General features: G+C 54.2%; 2 protein-coding genes across 6 annotated transcripts in view; one reads left to right on the top strand and one right to left on the bottom strand.

Moving 5' to 3' along the window:
- LAMA5 (laminin subunit alpha 5) overlaps positions 1-11499 on the top strand; it is an 83356-nt gene extending 71857 nt beyond the window's left edge. For all 3 annotated transcript variants that reach the window (XM_063404279.1, XM_063404278.1, XM_063404277.1), the window contains exons 52-80: positions 302-472; positions 1336-1532; positions 1614-1730; positions 1805-1959; positions 2183-2324; positions 2543-2645; positions 2730-2843; positions 2952-3131; positions 3347-3489; positions 3674-3850; positions 4093-4229; positions 4308-4461; positions 4571-4704; positions 4812-4974; positions 5430-5558; positions 5738-5889; positions 6274-6406; positions 6694-6834; positions 7036-7166; positions 7250-7417; positions 7510-7642; positions 7765-7922; positions 8026-8212; positions 8459-8611; positions 8725-8884; positions 8966-9096; positions 9200-9290; positions 9990-10109; positions 10234-11499. In XM_063404279.1, the coding sequence (XP_063260349.1) occupies positions 302-472; positions 1336-1532; positions 1614-1730; positions 1805-1959; positions 2183-2324; positions 2543-2645; positions 2730-2843; positions 2952-3131; positions 3347-3489; positions 3674-3850; positions 4093-4229; positions 4308-4461; positions 4571-4704; positions 4812-4974; positions 5430-5558; positions 5738-5889; positions 6274-6406; positions 6694-6834; positions 7036-7166; positions 7250-7417; positions 7510-7642; positions 7765-7922; positions 8026-8212; positions 8459-8611; positions 8725-8884; positions 8966-9096; positions 9200-9290; positions 9990-10109; positions 10234-10388 (4229 nt within the window). In that variant the 3' untranslated portion in view covers positions 10389-11499. The remainder of the gene's footprint in view (positions 1-301; positions 473-1335; positions 1533-1613; positions 1731-1804; positions 1960-2182; positions 2325-2542; positions 2646-2729; positions 2844-2951; positions 3132-3346; positions 3490-3673; positions 3851-4092; positions 4230-4307; positions 4462-4570; positions 4705-4811; positions 4975-5429; positions 5559-5737; positions 5890-6273; positions 6407-6693; positions 6835-7035; positions 7167-7249; positions 7418-7509; positions 7643-7764; positions 7923-8025; positions 8213-8458; positions 8612-8724; positions 8885-8965; positions 9097-9199; positions 9291-9989; positions 10110-10233) is intronic.
- Positions 11500-11633: 134 nt separating this feature from the next.
- The window catches only part of ADRM1 (ADRM1 26S proteasome ubiquitin receptor), a 62919-nt gene continuing 55355 nt past the window's right edge, over positions 11634-19197 (bottom strand). The window contains exons 1-10 of one of the 3 annotated variants that reach the window (XM_063404292.1): positions 18350-18439; positions 17432-17642; positions 17068-17184; positions 16865-16988; positions 16348-16434; positions 14197-14278; positions 13857-13978; positions 13253-13410; positions 12485-12587; positions 11634-11859 (exon numbers count right to left, since the gene is read on the bottom strand). In XM_063404292.1, the coding sequence (XP_063260362.1) occupies positions 11753-11859; positions 12485-12587; positions 13253-13410; positions 13857-13978; positions 14197-14278; positions 16348-16434; positions 16865-16988; positions 17068-17184; positions 17432-17641 (1110 nt within the window). In that variant the 5' untranslated portion in view covers position 17642; positions 18350-18439 and the 3' untranslated portion in view covers positions 11634-11752. Of the gene's footprint in view, positions 11860-12484; positions 12588-13252; positions 13411-13748; positions 13979-14196; positions 14279-16347; positions 16435-16864; positions 16989-17067; positions 17185-17431; positions 17645-18349; positions 18440-19197 lie in introns of those variants that run through there. The other 2 variants (XM_063404290.1, XM_063404291.1) reach the window with 2 other exon arrangements.

Genomic DNA, 19197 nt, shown 5'->3' with positions numbered 1-19197 from the left:
TACTGAAATGCATAAAACAGGGGCGATCTGCACTGCAGCTTCAGGAGAGATTGAGTAAAACAAGAGTGGCTGGATCCTGGACAGGAGGCAAAGCCACAGAAAGATGCTCAGGATGTAGAGTGTGTTACTGGTAGTGGCCAAGGAGGCAGAAACATGGCGCAGTGCCTCTGAGTGATCTCAAGCAATTTGTTGTCTGAGTGCTGCCTGAAAGCTTTCAGTGGGTTTGTGAGGGGAAAAACCTCCTGGGGAATGATGGAGGACTTGCTCTGGTCAGTCTAACAGGGGTGTGGGTTTCTTGCAGACCTGGTGTGGCAGATGGCCAGGTTTGGGGCGGCGAACGCCAGCACCGCGACCGGCGAGGAGTTCCGGCAGAAGGTGGCTGAGGTGGAGAGGATGCTGAGGGAGATGATGGACAGGAGCCTGGGAGCCCAGGAGGAGCTGGCCAGGCGTGAGCACGAGGAGGCTCAGAAGTGTGAGTCCAGCTCGGTGGCACAGGGCTGCCCAGATCCTGCTGGGTCTGGCTTGGAGCCCACACAGACACTGCACATCGTGGTCATGTTTAGAGTGTTGCTAAGAACCAGGCACCCCCAGCAATTTTTATAGGACTTTCAGAATCCTCTGTGACACTCCAGTGGGATAATCTGTGGTTCCTTTTCCACTAAGGCAAATTTCAGGGCAGAACTGACTGGGTAGTTCTGTTTGATAAACAAAAATGACAACACTTAGAACCAGGAATCACCATTATTATGTGATGTATTCACATCACACATGGATGTGAATAAGTTACACCATGTTTCTTCCCATTTGCTGTCCCCATAGAGTGACAACCAGCAGCCAGCACCCACAGTAGCTCTGCTGTCCTGAGGGCATCCTTGCAGGAGTGAGAGCAGTGATGCTGGCAAAGAGACAGAGAACAGGGCAGAAAGCAGAGAACAGGGATGCTGGCACTGCAGGAAAAGAGCACTTCTGATTAACAGGCCCTGGCAAAACGTAGCTCAGCAGCTGAAAGCTGGAATTGTAAACTGGCTGTTGTTGGAAATAAGTAATTTTTCACAGTGGAAGTAATCAAGGCCTCAGGGGGCATTTCTCTATCATCTGGAGCTTTTCAAGCATGGCTGCATGTCTTTGAAAGAGATCCCTCAGCTCTGAGGGTTTGGAGATAATCATGGACAAGATCCTGTGCTATCTAGGCTGAAAAGGGGGGAGCAGTGGAAGATGGTCACTTCTGGCCATGATATCTGCCAAGACCAGAACCAGTCTTTAAGGCAGCCAGGCACAGAAAGAGTCTGTTTAACACAGGAGGAGGAATTAGCAGAGTTCCCATCCTGTCCGCAGTGCTGCATCGGGTGAGGAGCGAGCTGCACGCCCGCTGGCAGTCCAACCAGGAGCTGCTGAGCAGCCTGCAGGAGCGGCTGGCCCAGCACAGCTCCCAGCTCATGGATCTGCGTGACGCCCTCAACGAGGCCGTCAACAAAACCAGGCAGACAGAGGACCTCAACAGCCTGAACAGAAACAACCTGGAGGAGAGTCAGGTAGACCTTCACCACGGTCCTGGGTGTGCAGTGAGGGGTGGCTGTCCCTGCTGGTCCCTAACCCTGGGTCTTTGTGTCCAGCAAAAGAGCCAGGAACTCCAAAAGCAGCACGCGCTGGTGCAGGAGAGCCTGCAGATGGCCAGGGACGCCCTTGCCCAGGTCTCTGACTTCCTGCAGATGATGGAGCGTGCGAAGGAGGTGAGTGGCAGAGGCGTTTTGGCGGGGCAGAGGGGGAGGTGTGGCAGCCCTGAGCAGTGACAGTGTCCCTGCAGGCGTACGAGAAGCTGGCAGCGCTGCTGGATGGGGCGAAGCTGCCCCTGACCGAGCGGGTCAAGAAGTTCTCCCCGGCCAGCAGCAAGATCCCCATCGTGGAGCAGGCAGAGGAGCACGCCCGGCTCCTGGATGAGCTCGCAAGGAACCTGTCTGGGTGAGGCACCTGTCCTGACCCTCACTGGTCAGGCTGTCTCCTGCCAGAGCTGGGGATGGGAAACTGCAGCCCCACCATGGCAGTGGAACAGCAGGGTATCACCTCCAGGGTTTCATACTGGAGCACACGTTGTGTTGAGGAGCCCAAAGGGGTTTGTATGTGAGGGCATGGGCAGGAGCCTGAGTGTTCTCCATGGATTTGATGGCTTTATCTTCCAACACAGCATTATCCAGGACACAAACCAGGATGGCTTTATCCAGCGGGCGGTCGATGCCTCCAATGCCTATGCCAGCATCATTGAGGCTGTGAGGAAAGCAGAGCAAGCAGCCCAGGATGCTGACAAGGCAGCCAGCGAGGCCCTGAAGGTATGTGCTGTGGGGAGCCCTGTGAAGATGGGCAAAAAACAAACTCCCTTCCCTCTGACACGTGGGCACTGTGCTGGAGAGCAGAGTCTGCCACAGCTGGGGCCAGGCTCAGTGTTTGGGTCTCCCTGTCACACCCCACCTTGTCTGAAGGAGCATTTTTGTGTGCAGTCAGAGCCAGAGACTTGAATTCCTCTTCAGAGTCCCATGTTTTTTCACAGAATGTCATATCAGAAAACCTCGGGGCCACCTCTAGAATCCTGAAGAGGAACAGCAGCACCCTGGAGGAGGCTGCCAGGAGGCAGCAGAGCAAACTCAATGGGGGTGAGAGAGGCTCCTCGCAGGATCTGGTGTCCTTTGGGCTGGACTGAGCTCCAGCAAACAGCATGTGCATTTCTTTAATTGCAGCTATTAAAGGCACTCTGCAGACAGCAAAGGACAAGCTGGCTGACCTCCATGTGAGGAAGGAGCAGCTCCTGACCCAGCTCCAGTCTGTGCAGGACATGCTGGGCAGGGAGCAAGGTTTGTTCTGGGGTAGCTGGACTGGTTCTCTCCCTTCTTTGTGCACTGTGACCCAAGGGTGCTTCCTCCCTGCTCCTGGACATCTCAGAGATACTTTTTTCATTGCAGAGGACACGAAGGACGCAATCCAGAATGCCAAAGCAGCTGCTGCTGAGGCCAATGAAACAGCTGCAAGGGTGGAGGATACCCTGAGCACCATGAAGAAGAACCTGGATGAGTGGAAAGACAAGTATGGAGGCCTCCGAAATGAAGACCTGAACCAGGCAGTCCAGGATGCCAGGAAATCCGGTGAGTGCTGAGCCTGATGTGCTGCCAGGGTGAGTCTGACATGAGCCACTGCATGCACAGATAACCCCAGAGTATTTTTGAAAAGGATGCTTTGCAGCCCCAGGTCAAAAGCAGAGGGAGGTAGCTAAAACTGGATGCTTTAAGGCCTGGCCCCTGAGCTTTGCCTTTCCCTTCCTCATTAACCTCCAAAACCCCTGGCTGCTCTTCAACCCCAGTGACCAGCCTGGAAAGCACCATTCCCCTGCTGCTGGAGAAGCTGAGCAGCCTGGAGAACAGGAGGAACAAAAATGCCACCGTGTCCGAGAACATCATGAGGATCCGGCAGCTCATCACGCAGGCAAGGAACGCTGCCAGCAAGGTGAGCCCAGGGCAGGGTGAGGGCAGGGCACGGTGTGCTGGGGGCTGGGGTGGAGGAGGCCTTACCTGAGGGTGTTTGGGACCACCAGGCAGGGTCCCTTTCTCGTGGGATTTGGTAGAACTGGCAGTGACCAGAGAGGTGGCAGCGGGTTCAGTGCCACAGGGCTGGATTTCTCTCACCACAGGTGAAGGTGCCCATGAAGTTCAATGGCAGCTCAGGGGTGCAGGTCCGGATGCCCAGCAATCTGCAGGATTTAGCAGCCTACACATCCCTCAAATTCTACATCCAAAACCCCGAGCCCAGGAGCCAGCAGGACGCGGCAGAGCAGGGGCGGTTCGTGTTGTACTTGGGCAGCCAAGAGGTGAGATGGGGCCAGAGGGTGGAGTGAGCCCTTGTTGCACCAGTGATGTCCATGCCTGGACATCAGCCCCTCACCTGATCCCTGAATATCTCTGTGGGGAACACAAAGCCCCTGGATGCAGCTCTCAGCCTGGGTGGGGAGTGGACTGGGGGTTGTTTGTCCAGTGCAGCCCTGGGAGCATCAGGGAGGACTCCTGTCTGTCCTAAGTGTCAACATGTGTCCCTGTCTCTCTCTGAGTTCAGGCCACTGGAGACTACCTGGGCATTGTGCTCAAGGACCACAGAGTGCATTGGATCTACAAACTGGGAGACGAGGAACCAACCTCCCTGAGTGTGGACGAGGATATTGGAGAGCAGTTTGTCACCATCAGCATCAACAGGTCAGGCCTTTGCTCGGGGAGGGCAGGGTTTGCTCCTTTGGGGTCTCCCCTGGTCGTGACCATCCCTCCCTGCTGCAGGATCCTGCAGTATGGGCACATGTCGGTGATCGTGGAGAGGCAGAGGGTGCACGAGATCAAGGGGGACAGCGTGGCCAAGGGAGAGCAGGGGCTGCTCAACCTGGACCCACGCAACGTGGTCTTCTACGTGGGGGGCTACCCCTCCAGCTTCACGGTGAGGCAGGCAGCAGGGAGGGGGAGTGGGTTGTGGGAGGTGTCAGCGATGCCTTTGGAGGCTCTTACAGGAGGGAAAACCCTGTTTAACTGTTTGTTTTCATTCCCAGCCTCCTCCTGCTTTGCGCTACCCCAACTACCGCGGGTGCCTGGAGCTGGACACGCTGAATGAGGAGGTGGTGAGCCTGTACAACTTCCAGCACACCTTCGAGCTGGACACGGCTGCCGAGAAACCCTGCGCCAGGTGGGCACTGCCCCGAGGCGCTCACCTCGGCTCTGCCCGCTCCAGGGCACAGCAAACAGCCTGGGATTGATGTTTCTCTTGGGATTGATGCCTGTCGTGTGTCTCAGGTCCAAGTCCACGGGAGACCCCTGGCTGACCGACGGCTCCTACTTTGATGGCAGCGGCTACGCGGAGATCAAGTTCGAGAGCCAGTTCGGCACAACCAAACGCTTCGAGCAGGAGATCCGCGTGGTCTCCTACAACGGCATCATCTTCTTCCTGGAGAACCAGGCAGGTGCTTGCTCCCCCAGGGAGCCTTCATCCCTCAGTGGGTGGGCTGGGACAATCCCAGGCCTGCTTGCAGGCATTCCCAGTTCAGGACAGTGGGGAGAGGAGAGCTTTGGAGATCTTGGAGCAGGATTTCAGCACTATTTTTAAAAGCCATGAGAGCACTGGACCCAAACCTCACAGCAGTCACTTGGCTGGTGCTGGAGGGGTTCCCCAGAACTTGGAGACCCTCCAAGCTGGGCTAGGGTTCACTGGGACAGACAGTGCTGCAAGGAGCATTTCCAGCTGCAGTGTTATCCTGTGCCCCTGCACAGGGCTGCTGTTTGAAGATAAATCCCAATAACTGTGACCAGGGCACTGGAAGTGGGACCTGCTCCCACCAGTGCTAAAGGGCAGGTGGGCTCAGTGCCACAACTGCATCCTGGACAGCTGCTGAGTGTCCACCCTGCCTCCCCCAGGGTCAATTCCTGTGTCTGGCCATCCGGGATGGGAAGCTGGCTCTTTACTATGATTTCAGCTCTGGCCTGGAGATGGCAAAACCAAGCAACTCCTCCTCCCTCACCATCAGCAGCACCACAAACAAAGCGGTAAGAGGGAACGGGGCTCTCGTGGAGGGAGGGCTCCTCATCCAGGACACTTGTTTTTGAGGGGGTAAGAGCTGCAAGGAGTTTTTTGACTTGAGCCATTAACTAGACACTTTGTCCTGCCCTCTGTGATGGACCTAACTGCCCCAGGCTGACGAATCATTTCTCTGTTCTGTCTCCAGATCCAGATTTTCCTCCTCAAAATGAATAACAAGAAGCGCATCCTGGTGCGGGTGGAGCGCCTCACCATCTTTGTGGTGGAGCAGGAGAACTCCCTGGAGAACGCTGTCTCCTACTACCTGGGGGGTGTTCCCCCAGCTGTGCTGCCCCCCAGGTGTGTCCAGCCTGCAGTGGGGTGGGACAGTCAGCGTGTTCCCCTCGAGTCCCTGGTGGTGGCCCTGGCCCTTTCTCAGTCGCATCCAGGGCTGTTGGAACCCTGCTGAAACTGTGGGGGAAGGTTTCCTCTCCCTGTCCATTATCCTGAGCTTTTAAGGATGGGAACTTTTCCACCTCTGGTGAGGGAGGAGGTGCTGGTGGGTGTCACCAAATCCTCCTTTGCCATGCTCCGTGCTTTGGGGCAGCCTTGACACCAGAAATATCCATGACCATCACGATTCATTCCCAGGCACTTTGCCTGAAGAGCTGCAGGGCCAAATCCTGCCCAGGGCTTTGTCCTGCCTGGGACTGTCCTTTTTAACCCTGCCTGCTTCTCCTGCAGTTTGAAAGCTCTCTTCCCCACGGGAGGGCCCATCCGGGGCTGCATGAAGGGCTTGAAGGCTCTTGGCAAATACGTGGACCTGAAGCGCATGAGCACCGTGGGCGTCAGCTATGGGTGCACCTCGGACCTCCTGGTGAGCACCCAGCCCTGGCAGCCTGGCCAGCGAGCTGGGGGAAGGGTCTGTCAGGGAAAGGGAGCACAGGACCCCCAGGACAGGCCCCATCTCCCCTCATTTGCACAGAAACAAGCATGAACCTCCCTAGTCCTCAGTGCAGAGGGGTCGGGGTGAGGTGCTTGCTCCACACGGTTGGCCATAGCAACAGCCAGACCCAGCAAGGAACCAGAGCTCCTCACTCGTCTCCAGCACCCCAGCAAGGCTAGGGCCAGGCTCCCACCTTGCCACTGTGCTGTCTCCCACAGGTTGCCCGCTCTGTCAGCGTCCATGGCCACGGCTACCTGACCCTGGCTCTGACAGATGTCCCTGGGCTGAGGGACTTCTACAGTGGCTTCAGCTTCCAGACAAGCCAGCAAGAGGGGCTGCTCTACCACCACTCCACCCAGGTGGGCACCTGCAGGCCCCCAAATATCCCAGCAGTGGGGCTGCTGGGGAGCCTGCTGCTTCCCCTTGGGAAGAGGGGATTTTGGTGGGGCCAGGATGTGAATCTGCAGTGAGATCTGCACCCTGAGCTCCTGGAGGGCAGTGGGGAAGGACGCTCTTCCTTGGGGTTCAGCTGCTGAGTTGCAGGGTGATGCTTTCTGCAGGAGGGGACGTGCCAGGTGTCCCTCCAGAGGGGTCAGCTGGCCTTGAACGTGCTGGGAAGCGAGGTCACCACTGAGAGTGTCTATGCAGATGGCAGCGCTCACTACGTGGCCTTCTACAGCGATGCCCGTGGGTACGTGTCCTGCTGTGGGTGCTGCTGGGGGACAGGGGCTGCCCGCAGCCACAGGGTCCTGCTGAGCCCCTGCTGCCCCCCAGGGTCCGGCTGTACGTGGATGATGAGCTGCAGGACACCAGCACAGGCCCCGGGCCCAGGCGGCGGCAGCGGCGCCAGGACGGGCGTCGGCTCTTCCAGCTCGGGGGGTCACCGGGTCCGGGTGCCCTCAGCAACCTCAGCGGCTGCATTGGGAATGTCTTTGTCAAGAGGTGAGCAGCTCCCTGCCCCTTCCACACAGCAGGGCTCAGCCCCTTCCCACCTCCCAGCTGGTGTGACAAGGACCTTTTCTGCCTGCGTGTAGGATGTCAGAGCCACAGATGGTGGTGGACCTGCAGCAGAATGTGGAGAGCGTCAATGTCACCATGAGCTGTCCCTTGGGCGAGCAGTCACAGCAGCTCAGAGTCACTCCGAAGAAGGACAGGCGGAAACCCAAGGTACCAGCTGCTGCCACAACTCCCCATGTCCTCCTCCTCATCCTCCTCAGATGCCACTGCTCAGCTCTGCTGGCACCTGCAGGGATGCTCCCCTCACTCCATTCCTGGTGCACATCGTGTAGGTGCCGGGCAAGCCTGCACCGAAGGGCCGGCGCCACGACCAGGACGGGCTGTGCCAGCTGCAGCCCCAGCCCCGCGCAGCCAGGGGCACCTTCCGCTTCGGGGGGACCCCGAGCAGCCGCTGGGAGTTTGATGAGATCCCAGCCTCCTTCGGGTGGAGGTGAGCCTCACCCCGTGCAAACCTGGCGCTGGGATCACGCCTGGAAGCAGATGGAAGCAGTGTCAGGAGAGCCGGGTGCTCCCATCGCTCCCTGTCCCCGCAGGTCCCATTTCTCCCTGGAGGTGAAGCTGAACTCCTCCAGCGGGCTGCTCTTCTACGTGGCGGGCGAGCGGGGCTCCTCCCTGGCGCTCTTTGTCTCCAACGGGCGCTTTGTCTTCCTGGTGGGCGTCGGCGGGCGCCGGCTGCGCATCCGCAGCAGGGACAAGTACCGCGACCGGCGGTGGCACACGGTGAGGGGGCTCAGCAGGGCACCCCTGAACCACATCAGCGCCCCTGTGGGGGTTGGCTCAGCGCAGCCCTGCTCTGGGCATTGCACACGGGACACTGCGGTCCCAGGGGAGCAAAGGGACAGTAAAATCACAGCTGGGGCTGGCTGAACCTCTCTGAGCTGAGGCCTCCCTTGCCTGGGCACAGCCCTGAGGCTCCTCCCTAGTTGGGAAGCTCCCAGTCTTGACACTGATTTTTGGTTCTTTCAGGTCTTCTTCAGCAGAGACCAGAGCCGGGCCCAGCTGGTCATCGATGGGCTGCGAGCCCAGGGTGCTGCAGTGGCCACCACAGGGCTCTTTGTGGCCCAGACCCCCTTGTATGTGGGGGGGGCTCCAGCTGGAAAAGCCAAGGCTCACATACCGGTAAGGGCTTGGCAGCCCCATGGCATCACCCTCTCTCAGCTATTCCCCAACCCCTGGCATCACCGCCTCTCCCACCCTCTGCCCCCTCTGTGCTCAGTGGCCTCTCTCCACAGGCTGCGGCAGCCTCCAGCTTTGACGGCTGCCTGAGGAACCCCCAGCTGGACGGGAGGCCCCTGGGTCCCCCCTCCCGCACTTTTGGGGTGGCACCGTGCTACGAGGGTGCACTGGAGAGCGGCGTCTTCTTCGCTGCGGAGGGCGGCTCCATCGCCTTAGGTACCCCACTGCGGCCTGGGAGGATCACATTCCATGGGAATCCCCTTGGCCCTGTCCTCACCAGTGGCATTTCTCTTGCAGCTGATGCAGTGATGACTGAGCAGGACTTGGAGGTGACACTGGAGGTCCGTCCTCGCAGTGCCTCTGGCCTCATCTTTCACATCAGCATGAGGAGGAGCCACCACCTCCTGCTCTACATGGACGAGACCAAGGTACCTGGGGGAGGGTGGTTTCCCCACAGCTTTCCAGAGGGATTGGGTGTCTCCTGCCTGTTCCTCTCAGCCCTCCAGCTCCGATGGGTTTGTCTCACTCCAGGTCACTGTGAGAGCAAGCGCTGGGGCTGATGAGTTCTCAGTGTCGGTGACGTGCCCGGCTCTCTGCGATGGGCAGTGGCACACCATTGCAGGTGAGGTGACAGCTGCCTCTGTGCCTCTGCTCCAGCCCTGCTCAGCCCACACCTCCTAGGGGAGCTCAGGACAAGCCCAGGCTCTGCAATTTAAACCCTTTCCTCTGCTGTACACACTTCATTTGGAAGTTTGTTGGTGCCATGCAGTCAATTTCCTAATTAACAAGAATTCTTGCCTGATCTTAGCACTGTCTGCTCTGGTAGGAGAGACAAGTTATTTTTCTACTTCATGGAGCTGCTGGCAGGGCCAAGGATGTGCCACAGGACTGGATCCATTCCGGACTGTGTCCAGCTTAAAGTGAAAGCCCAATTTGCTTTGGTGTTGAGTGTATCCAAAGGGCTCCAAGCCCACAGCTGGGAGCAGGGATTGCAGGATTCATACCCACACAGGAAACTCAACCTTTAATGGAGCTGCCATTGAGCAAGTGCTGTTTTGCATCAAGCCCTTTTTGGGGTTGGGGGCACAGCTGCAGCCCCATCTCAGCACAGCTCTATTTTAAACCTTTGTTTTGTTCAACCAGCACTGAGTGAGGTTTTGGGGGAGATTTTCCAGACTTTGGGCATTTCCCAGGAGCCAGGCCAGGCCTTTTGACCTTCCCAGTAGTTTTGCTCTTGCTCCAACACGGTCTAGGCTGGAGAGCAGAGGTGGGCTTGCTCCATGGGTAAGGAAGAAGCACTGACTGTTGTTTTCTTTTGAAGTTACCAAACGGAAAAACATAATCCAGGTGGATGTGGACACAGAAAGCAACCACACAGTGGGACCCAGCCAGCCTCCCGCACCCAGCACAAGGGCAACCTTCTCCCTGGGAGGGCTGCCAGGTGAGTGGGGATGTGCTCCAGAATGAAATACCCCAAGGACAAAGGAGATGCTATTCTTGGTGCAAGGAAGAGGTATTTAAGCCTTTGCCAGACTAATGCCTGCTTTTCCTTGTTCGTTGTGCAGAGACAGACAAGGCCAGCACAGGGCTGCTGTTATCCCCCCTCCCTCACTACGTGGGCTGTGTCAGGAACCTGCTGATTAACCACAGGCTGGTGGACCTGCCTCGAGCCGGGCCTGCCCGGGGCTCTGTGGGCCTGCAGGGCTGCCCCGTGCTCTGAGTGCCGCCTCCACGCACAGCCTGAGCGACAGAGCGCTGCTCCGGCCCGGCGCCGCCTCAGAGCACCGCCCGTGCTCACACGGATCTCCAGTGACTGCAGGCACAAGTCTGGGCCAAAGAGGGGCCACAAATCCCAGGGGAAGGAGGGCAGGGGAGGACGGTTGGGGAGAAGGGGGCACTTCGGGGGTGTTTCACAAACAGAACCAAAAAGTTGGAGCGGGATGTGGCGACAGGCGAGTCCTTCCTGGGGGGTCAAGGATCTGCAACAGGGCTGGAGCACAGAGCAGCCCTGAATCCTGTTGCCTTCACCCCACACGTACAACGCACATAGATTTAGTTCACCCGACACTTGAGGCTGTTAATAATGTCACAGACTGTCTGCTGATAAAGGCTGCAGGCAGTTTCTGTTTTGTAATAAATGTAATTAGGACAAACTGGATTAATTCCGTCAGTTTGGGGGTTTTATAAGCAAGGGTACATTTAACCTCCCCTAAGGGCAGTCTCAGCTCATCTACTACTGCTATGCAAGGGGGAACTTGGACAAAATTCTGTTTGCAGAATTAGCATCTTCTCATCAGAGTAATTTATAAGAATCAGAAAAAGAACAGAATAGGCTGGGAGAACTGCTGAGGAAAAGCAGAAAGGCACCACCGCCACTGGCTCTGCACTTGCACTCAGCACTGGTAGTACACTGACAAAAGTCCTGTTGTGTGAAGCAAGAAACCACTGCTTGAAAGGGAAGAAACAGAAAGGTTATCTCCACATCTGGCCAGGTGTGCAGGGTGGCACCTGGCCCTCACCCCAGCTCCTGCTCAGCCTCCCTCAGCCCTGGGGTAGTGCAGTCTCCACTTGAAGCAGCTTTTTTCTCCCAAGACACCCAGTTCACTCGTGCACTTACACGTCATATATATATTTGTGTGTGTATATATATCTCTGGCCACTTGGGGACAAAATCTTGCTTCTGAAATGGACTTGTAACTTATATCATTATATTGTGGGGGTTTTTTTTATGAGGGGTAAATATTGTAAAATGGGTTTTTAACATGTCCATCTTAAATGTAATTATGACCTGTTTTTAAAGTTGTAGTATTAAAGATGGTCTTTGTAAATCACTGGTACATACTTGGGAGTCAAATAAAGTTTTGTGTTATTCTCTTTACCTGGGGAGAGTAAAGGATCAGGCTGATGAGCTGGAAGAGGGATAATCAGCACTGTAGGGATACTGTACAGATTGGAAGGAACAGTATGGCAGATAAAGAAAATTCCTTTATTTGTAGATTTATATAAGCATAATATGAAGTTAGTAATCCTACTGCAGTTGCTTAAGTTAGTATCTAGGAATATCTGTAAGGAAGAGCAAATAACTTAATCTAAACTCATATCTTCCTCTTCATCTTTCTTGTCCTTAGAGTCTCCTTCCTTTTGGTCTGACTTGACACTGTTCTGCATGGCTTTGGCAAAGGCTTCTACATCTAGAAGTTAAACACACAAATTACTCCATTTCCTGGGCTGGAACTCGTTGTCCACACAAGGTTAAATTTTTATTACTTAGAAAGCAAATAGTTGCTTTAGTATGAATTAGCAGGGAGGAAAATTTTAAATAGACACATCCAGATCTCTCTGACACAGCATTTTATGCACTTTAATTGTGCATGAGCATCCTAAGACCAGAGTTCTTGCAGTAATGGGAGGGATGCTGAAAGCTTATTAGGGAAAAGGGATACCCCACCACCAGAGCTGGCCCTGTGTTCACTAATTTCAGATGAATCATTAACGACTCCCACAAGAAAGGCATTCCTTTCAAGGTGACTGTGACACCTCCAGAGTCTTTTGCATTTCTAGCGAGAAAACAAAAAGCCAACACATCTCTGCAGAACCCCAACTTCTCTCACTGCACATCACACCTCACTCTGTCTGCTGGGAACACCTGTCCCACCTGCCTTTTCCTTGTAAATAAACATCGTGCAAGAATCACCTTGCAGCCTCAAGACTCTCAGGGAGGGAGAGCTGGAGAGAAGCTGATCCTTACACCCCACATTCAGTGCCAACACCCCCAACAACCCCCTCTCTGCTGCTCCCACCAGCACCAGCACTCACCGCCTTTATTTGCTGCATCTACTGCCTCTGCAGGTAGCCCAAACTGGCTCATGAGTGGGCCCAGCTGTCCTGAAGCTAAAGCAGCACTGAACATGCTCAAAGCCTGTGGATTGGAGTCAACAGCATCAAAATAAAGTTTGCATCACATTCCTGCAGCAGTAACCCCAGGAGGAGAGCAGTCCTGTCCAGGCAGGGCTTGGGAACAGATATGCAATAAAATAATTGCATGTCCCTCACTTCCTTTTGTCTGCATGGAAGTTGTTACAGTTTAATTTGTAACAGACATTTAGGCTTCTCAAATTTTGCAAATTTCAATCGATTGGTGTAAATTACTATTTCAGATTGGTCTGTAAGACACCACCTTTTACCACACACAGTGGCCTGCAATTAAGGATTGGTGTTTCAAGGGATGTAGTGCATTAACCATGAGCATCTCCTCCCTTCAGTCACCTGAAAGTACCTTTAAGGAGCCATTTGGTGAAAGGGAATAATGAATTTGCTGCTACTCCTGTCATTTGCCAGGGAGCACTTACAGTAAAGAGAAAACTAAAGCCCAACTGTAAAAGAAAAAGTAAAAAAGCCATTCCCATCTGCCCTTGAGTGACTGCAGGAAGAACTAGTGCTCCATTAAACCATGTCCCTCTTCCTTTCCACTTCTGCTGAGCAACTCTGAACAGTGCCAGGAACGTGGAAAAGCAGGGCAAGTTGGCTCAGGAGGATGGGAAAGGAGGAAGGAGAAGTGCACTTCCCCCCAGAGCCAGCATCTACCTGCTGGAACTGAGGAGACGTCAGGGTGTTCTGGATCTCTTCCGCAGTCTGCGGCAGGGATTCCCCTGAGGGAAGGTAAGGCATCAATCGCTCCTGAACTTCAGCGTTGGCCAGGATGGGAGCCATGATCTCAGGAGTCAGAACAGCTGCCAGGTCCACTAGGAGAAAACAAAGGGTTGGCCATTAGACTACACCCAAACCCCCATGTTTTTGTTATGTAAATCAAATGACCTAGTTAGGGTCTGAGTATTAAAACTTATTAGTACACTGCCACCATCTTTTCTTCCTCTCAGTTTTGGAGTGAGAATAAGCTTCCTGAAACAGTCAAAAACAGCACTGAAATTAAAAAAAAAAACAACAAAACCCACAACAAAAAAACCCAAGAAAAAACAAGGACAAAAAAGAGACCTTTCAAACCAATGTGGAACAGGACAGGACAGTAAAACAGCTCCAAAGGACTCCTGATCCAGCAGCTGCCTGGTCAGAGCACTGTTACCTTGCTGTCCTCCTGCTCCAGATGGCACATTCATAGTAGCTAAAATGTTCTGAAGGTCACTCAATTGAATGGGCTGGGTTGGGCTTGTGGCTGAGCTGGTTCCATTACCCGAGCTGGGAACGGGGCTGGGACTGGTCACGGAGGCGGCCGCAGGAACGGACGGGGCAGGCGTTACACGGGTGGAAGAAGTCGTGGAAGATGGAGTCACTGCAGCCGACTGGCTGCGAGAGCTGGGCAGGATAATTAGAATCATTAATTCCCTGCAAAAGCCTCTTGTATTCTTTTCAAACCCTTACAGTATGAAAAACTCCTACCTCATTTTAGAGAGGTAATAAGCAGCCTTGATTCCCACCATATTCCCCATTCAGTAAGCCATGATTCCTCCCACAGCAGTGGCAAGTTCACACTAGAACATCCCTGCAGGCCTAGGGCAGACAAAGCCTCCTACCTGGATGATGAACTGCTGGTTGGGGGTCCCCCACTGCCGAGCAGACTGGCCAGCCCAGGTCCCGTCAGTGCGCCCAGCCCACCTTCCGTAAACATAAAACAACAACAGGCTTAGACATTTCTTTCTTCAGGTTTTCTGCACCTCTCTTCTCTCGAGAGGCTGCTCTTGTACCTGAAAGGTTTTATTTGCTAAAACAGAGGAGGGGGTGAAAGAACCCAACCCACCCTCCCATCCCCTTCTGTAAATTAACAGAATCTTCTTTTCTGATCTTGCATCCCCATTAGAGAGCTGAACATCTCAGAAAGGCCTCAATTTCTAGGTGTACACAAGGATGAAGTTACTCCAGTTTGTGCTGTACGTACACCATCGTAACACAGCCCTCTCCTCTTATCTGCTACACCAAAAATCCAACTTTTCTATGAGCTTTAAAATCTCAGCAGAAGATCCCAGAGGCGTCTTTAAGTCGCCACCACTCTATCCTCACAGACCAGGGGTTTGCTGATTCAAACCTAACGCAGAGAATGCAGCAATAGAATCAGCCAAGCTCTTAAACACTTCACAGGCAAAGGAAGAACAGCTCCACACACCAAGTGCTCTCAGGGGAGCAGCCAGCAGAAAACCAACACCCCTATGCCAAAGAAACCAGGATCAGCCTCCTTCCCCACACATCCCAGCTACCAAGGACTTATCGCAGGGTCAAGAACCTCAGCTGGGAAAAGGCCTGGCTGCTGGACCCCTGGAGTTGTCAGGGACTCGACTGTTCCCCTACAACTCCTTTGAGCCACATCAGCCAGAGACTCCATTTCCCACACCTGATCATGCACACAAAGCACCTGCATTTCTCACCCACCTCTGGGAACAGAGGACAGAACAGAGCCCAGGGAGCAAACCCGTGGCCAACTGCACTTCAGACCCTGCGGGTCAGAGTGAGCCCCTGCCAGTCCCTCCTTGTACAGAACAATCCCAAGGGACCAACACTTCCTGTCACTCATCCCAGAGCTCGCCCAGCAGCAGGCACAGCGGGTGAAGCTCACCCGGCTGCACCACACAATGCTCTGTTCCATTCCATGGTAAAAGTGACCCAGGAGCAAGAGAGCTCCTTTGGAGCTCTGCAGAGCCCCAGGAGATGCAAACCAGATGTGAGGAAGATGACACTCCCAAGGGAAATGATCCCCAGGGATTCACCACAACCACTGTTTGCAGCAGCAAGCAGAGGGTTCTCTTTCTGTTACATGTCAATCTGGCTTATGGCTGGATGTAAAGGTAAGGAAAGAATAACTGAGGAAAAGTGCTGAGAAAAGGAGGACAGTCTCAGGATTATCTGAAGCTTCAAGAGGAAGATCTTTTCCACACACATCCTAAAAGGCCACATTTTTCCACCACTGAGATTTGCATCTGAACATCCCACCAATATGAGACTTGCATCTGAAGCTAAAAAGGCATCAGCCAGATCCACAAAAATGGACTTCCGAGCTTAAGCACAAAACCTTTGTCACTGCCATCTGTGTTCCTTTGCCTATTGGCACTCGAGGGTCGGACGTGCAGAAAATGCTCCTGGAGCATGGATAGTATTGAGAACAGAGCACAGCAGGGATTCCAACACAGCCCTCAGCCCCTTCAGAAAGCAGAGATTCCAGCTCTCCCCAGGGCTGCCCAGGGGAGAGGAGTCCTGCCCTGAGCCTTGCCCCTCTGACTGGGGAGTGCTGTGGGGTGGGACCACTCTGACCTTCCTCTTGAACTCTTTCTGCTTTGCACACAAATATTCACTGAATCAGAGACAACACAAGCAATTCTACAGCTTGGTAATCAGTACATTCACCAGGAACAAATCACTGGTTTTCAGCCCTTGCTCCAGTGAATATTTAGGAAGAAGAAGAAGGAGAAGAAAAAAACAAGGGAAAAAAAAGCAGAAGATTCAGTGCAGCAAGGAGCAGAACCATGGTTCCTTGCAGATCAAGCCCTGAGATGAGTGCTGTGTAGAATCTGATACCCTTTTTCTGTCCCTGAGCTCATCTCTGAGGCAGGGCCTTGCCTTCTCACGAGAAAGAAGTGCTATTGAGATCAATAGCACTACTTGAAAATATTGTCAGGTAAGATGTAACCTGGCAGGAGAAAATACCATTTTGGCATAAAGATATTAAAGCATTTTACCAAGTCCTCCTAAGCCCGTTGGTCCGATCAGCTGCATGAGCTGGTTATGGCTCATGTTTCCAAGAAGGCTTTGCAAGCCACCCTCACCTAAAAACAAAAACATTCTGAAACACAACATATTCACATAGTTTTTTTCACAGCACTCCGGCTCAAACAGCAGGAGATTAATTGGTATCACATTGTGTATGGAAAAACAGTTTCAAGTGTTTACTGATTCATGATCTTCATAAAAGATAAATGTAACTTGGTTTCATAAAGAGGTAAGACTCCAGAGAATCTACTGGAAACAAAGAGATTTCTCCTGGCAGTCTTAACTTTCAGCCTACACCTATTTTAACAGCACAGTTTATTCTGCTAAAAGCATGTTTACGCTTCTGGTATTAACATTGTCCCCAGCTCACCCTCCACAGCCATCAGGGATTTCTTCCTAGGGAACTCTAGGGGCTTAGTCTAGACATAAATGGAGAAAAAAAAAAAAAAGAGCCTCTGACATGAAGGAGCAGAGAATGGACTGTACCTCCCAGTGCTGAGAGCTCGTGGCCTCCGCTGGCATTCCCGCCCAATGCCCCTGGCATGGGGGGATTGTTGAGATATTCATTCACCTTACGGCAGTGCTCCTCATCCTTGTCTGTCTTCGGCTCCTGCAAGAGAATTGCTCTTGGTATGTGTCACACTGGGGGTATTTTGATCCAAGACCTTTGTCCTTGGCTTCCCACAAACCTGCATCCAGAAGAAGAGTCGTTTGGATCCTGCCTTGAACTTCAATACATACACACGGCCTGTGGTGCACTGTGGGACTCTCTTGAACTCACAGTCATCAGGAAAAATAATCAAATCCTGGAAAGTGTGTCAGGAGAAACAAATGTTTGAGAAAATACATCTATATTCCTTTTCACCTCCCGAATCCTTCTGCCCTCCTCCACAAACTTTCTTCCATCTGCTCCTCAGAGCAGAGAGGATGTGGGAGTGCAGGTCTGTCAGTGACATTCTCACCCTAATTTGTCCTGGAGGAGCTCTTTCCGCAGAGCAAACAGAGCAGAACATGACATAACACCTCAGCACTGAAACATAAGCTCATACTCACATCCTCCACGTTGCCAGAAGTCCTGTCCTTCCAGCAGAAGTGAATGAGGGAATCATCGGTTTGCTGGATGTACACAAGGCCTTTTCTCTTGTCTGGAGTTACAGTGCTGCCTTTTAGGGACATCTTCCCTGCCCGAAATTCCACCAGGTATTTGCTCGAGGAGCCTCGAGAGCCTGGCACCAGGCTTGGAAATAATGCACCTGAAGACATCCTGGAAAGAGAGAGCAGCAGGTGTGACGAGGAGTGTTCCCATATCCTCTCTTCCCAATATCAAATTTCAAGCATTACCAGGTGGCTTCACAAAAGCAATCTGTCCCACTGCCTGCAGAATTCCAGGGCAATTTAATCAAGCTAAAGCGAAACCCTGGATGAAGATAGGAGGCTCTAAAGCTCTCCACTAATAAAGGACAGCCTGTGTGCTGAGGCACTTGAAAATGAAGCCACTGTCCCCTGGCGCTTCCTTCTTCATTTCCAACAACGGTTCAAAGCAGGAAGCCCTGCTGAATCTTCAGACCGCGGCTCCAGCAGCCCCGCGGAGCCCCACAGCCTGTCCCGTGCTCCACTGCCCCTCATGGTGACCCCTCACGGCGACCCCTCCTCCCGCACTGACCGAGCCGCGGGCCTGGCGGCGGTGCCGGGCCCGGCCGGCCCTGCGGGACTGTGCGGCCGTTCCCGGGGTCGCGCTGCGCTCCCAGCCCGGCCCCGCCGCCGGACAACAGCCGGAGCCCAGCCGGGACAGGGGGGGCTCGCGGCCCGCTCGGGCACCCCCCCGCCGCCCGCCCAGAGGCCGCGATCTTCTGCCGGGCCCCCCGAGGCTGCCGTGCCGCCTCTCCCCCGGCTTCCCCCGACAGGAGACTCGCAGTCCGGCCGCCGCTGGGCGCGCAGCCCCGGGGGTGCCGCGGCGGTCCCGGCCGGTACCTTCAGCCTCCTCCTCCTCCTCCTCCTCCTCCGCCGCCGCCGCCTCAGCTCTTCCTGCCCCACGCGCCGGAACCCCGCCCCGCGCGGGGCGCGCGCCGCCACGCCGCCGCGCTATTGGCTGGCGCGGCTGTCAATCAAAGGGGGCGGGGCGCGGCGTCCCTGCTGTGTCACGGAACATGGCGGCGCTCCCCCCTCACCCCCCCAGCCTTCATGACCCCTTCGCCCCCCTCCATCCCTCAGCCACGCACAGCCCAGGGCCAGCGCGTCTCCAGCACCTTTGGTTGGCTACAAGAAATAAATCCTTCCACGGAAGGCACGCCGGGCCCGTGGCCAAAGCCCCGGTTGCCTCGCAATATTTCAGTATTGCATCCCTGACCCAAATCGGAGGTATTTTCAAAGAGCCGCCGGTGTGCGGTGTGGGGCCTGGCCAATAAAGGTGTGTTCCCAACAGCACCGGTGTGTGAAGAGTCTTGGGTTTGTTTTTTAAAAGCGGTTTGGGGCAAAAAGTTTACTGGGAAATTGTTTTTAATAATTAAACAAGAATAAATAGTTCTCATTAGTTATCTTCTGATAGATGAGTGATAGATGGTTCCTGCCCCCATTAATCCAGGTGACAAGAGTTCCATAAATGCTGGACGTGTGAAAAGCTGCTCCTCGTTTACAGCAGGACATAACCCTGAAGATACAAACGCTGTACAGCAACTACCAAGTTACCTTTCACATTTGTGAAGTTTTTCACCAGAAGTCCACTCTCTGCCCAGCTCCAGCTCACACCTGGCCTCTCCCTCACCACGCCAAGGTGAGGTCTCAGTGCTGGGTGTGTTCCCAAGGTTTTTCCCACTGCTGAT

This window comes from Prinia subflava, chromosome 8 (assembly GCF_021018805.1).
Source record: "Prinia subflava isolate CZ2003 ecotype Zambia chromosome 8, Cam_Psub_1.2, whole genome shotgun sequence".
In the NCBI taxonomy this organism is placed as follows: Eukaryota; Metazoa; Chordata; class Aves; order Passeriformes; family Cisticolidae; genus Prinia; species Prinia subflava.
The sequence above is the reverse complement of the archived record's forward strand: the minus strand, read 5'-3'. Positions and strand labels throughout refer to the sequence as shown.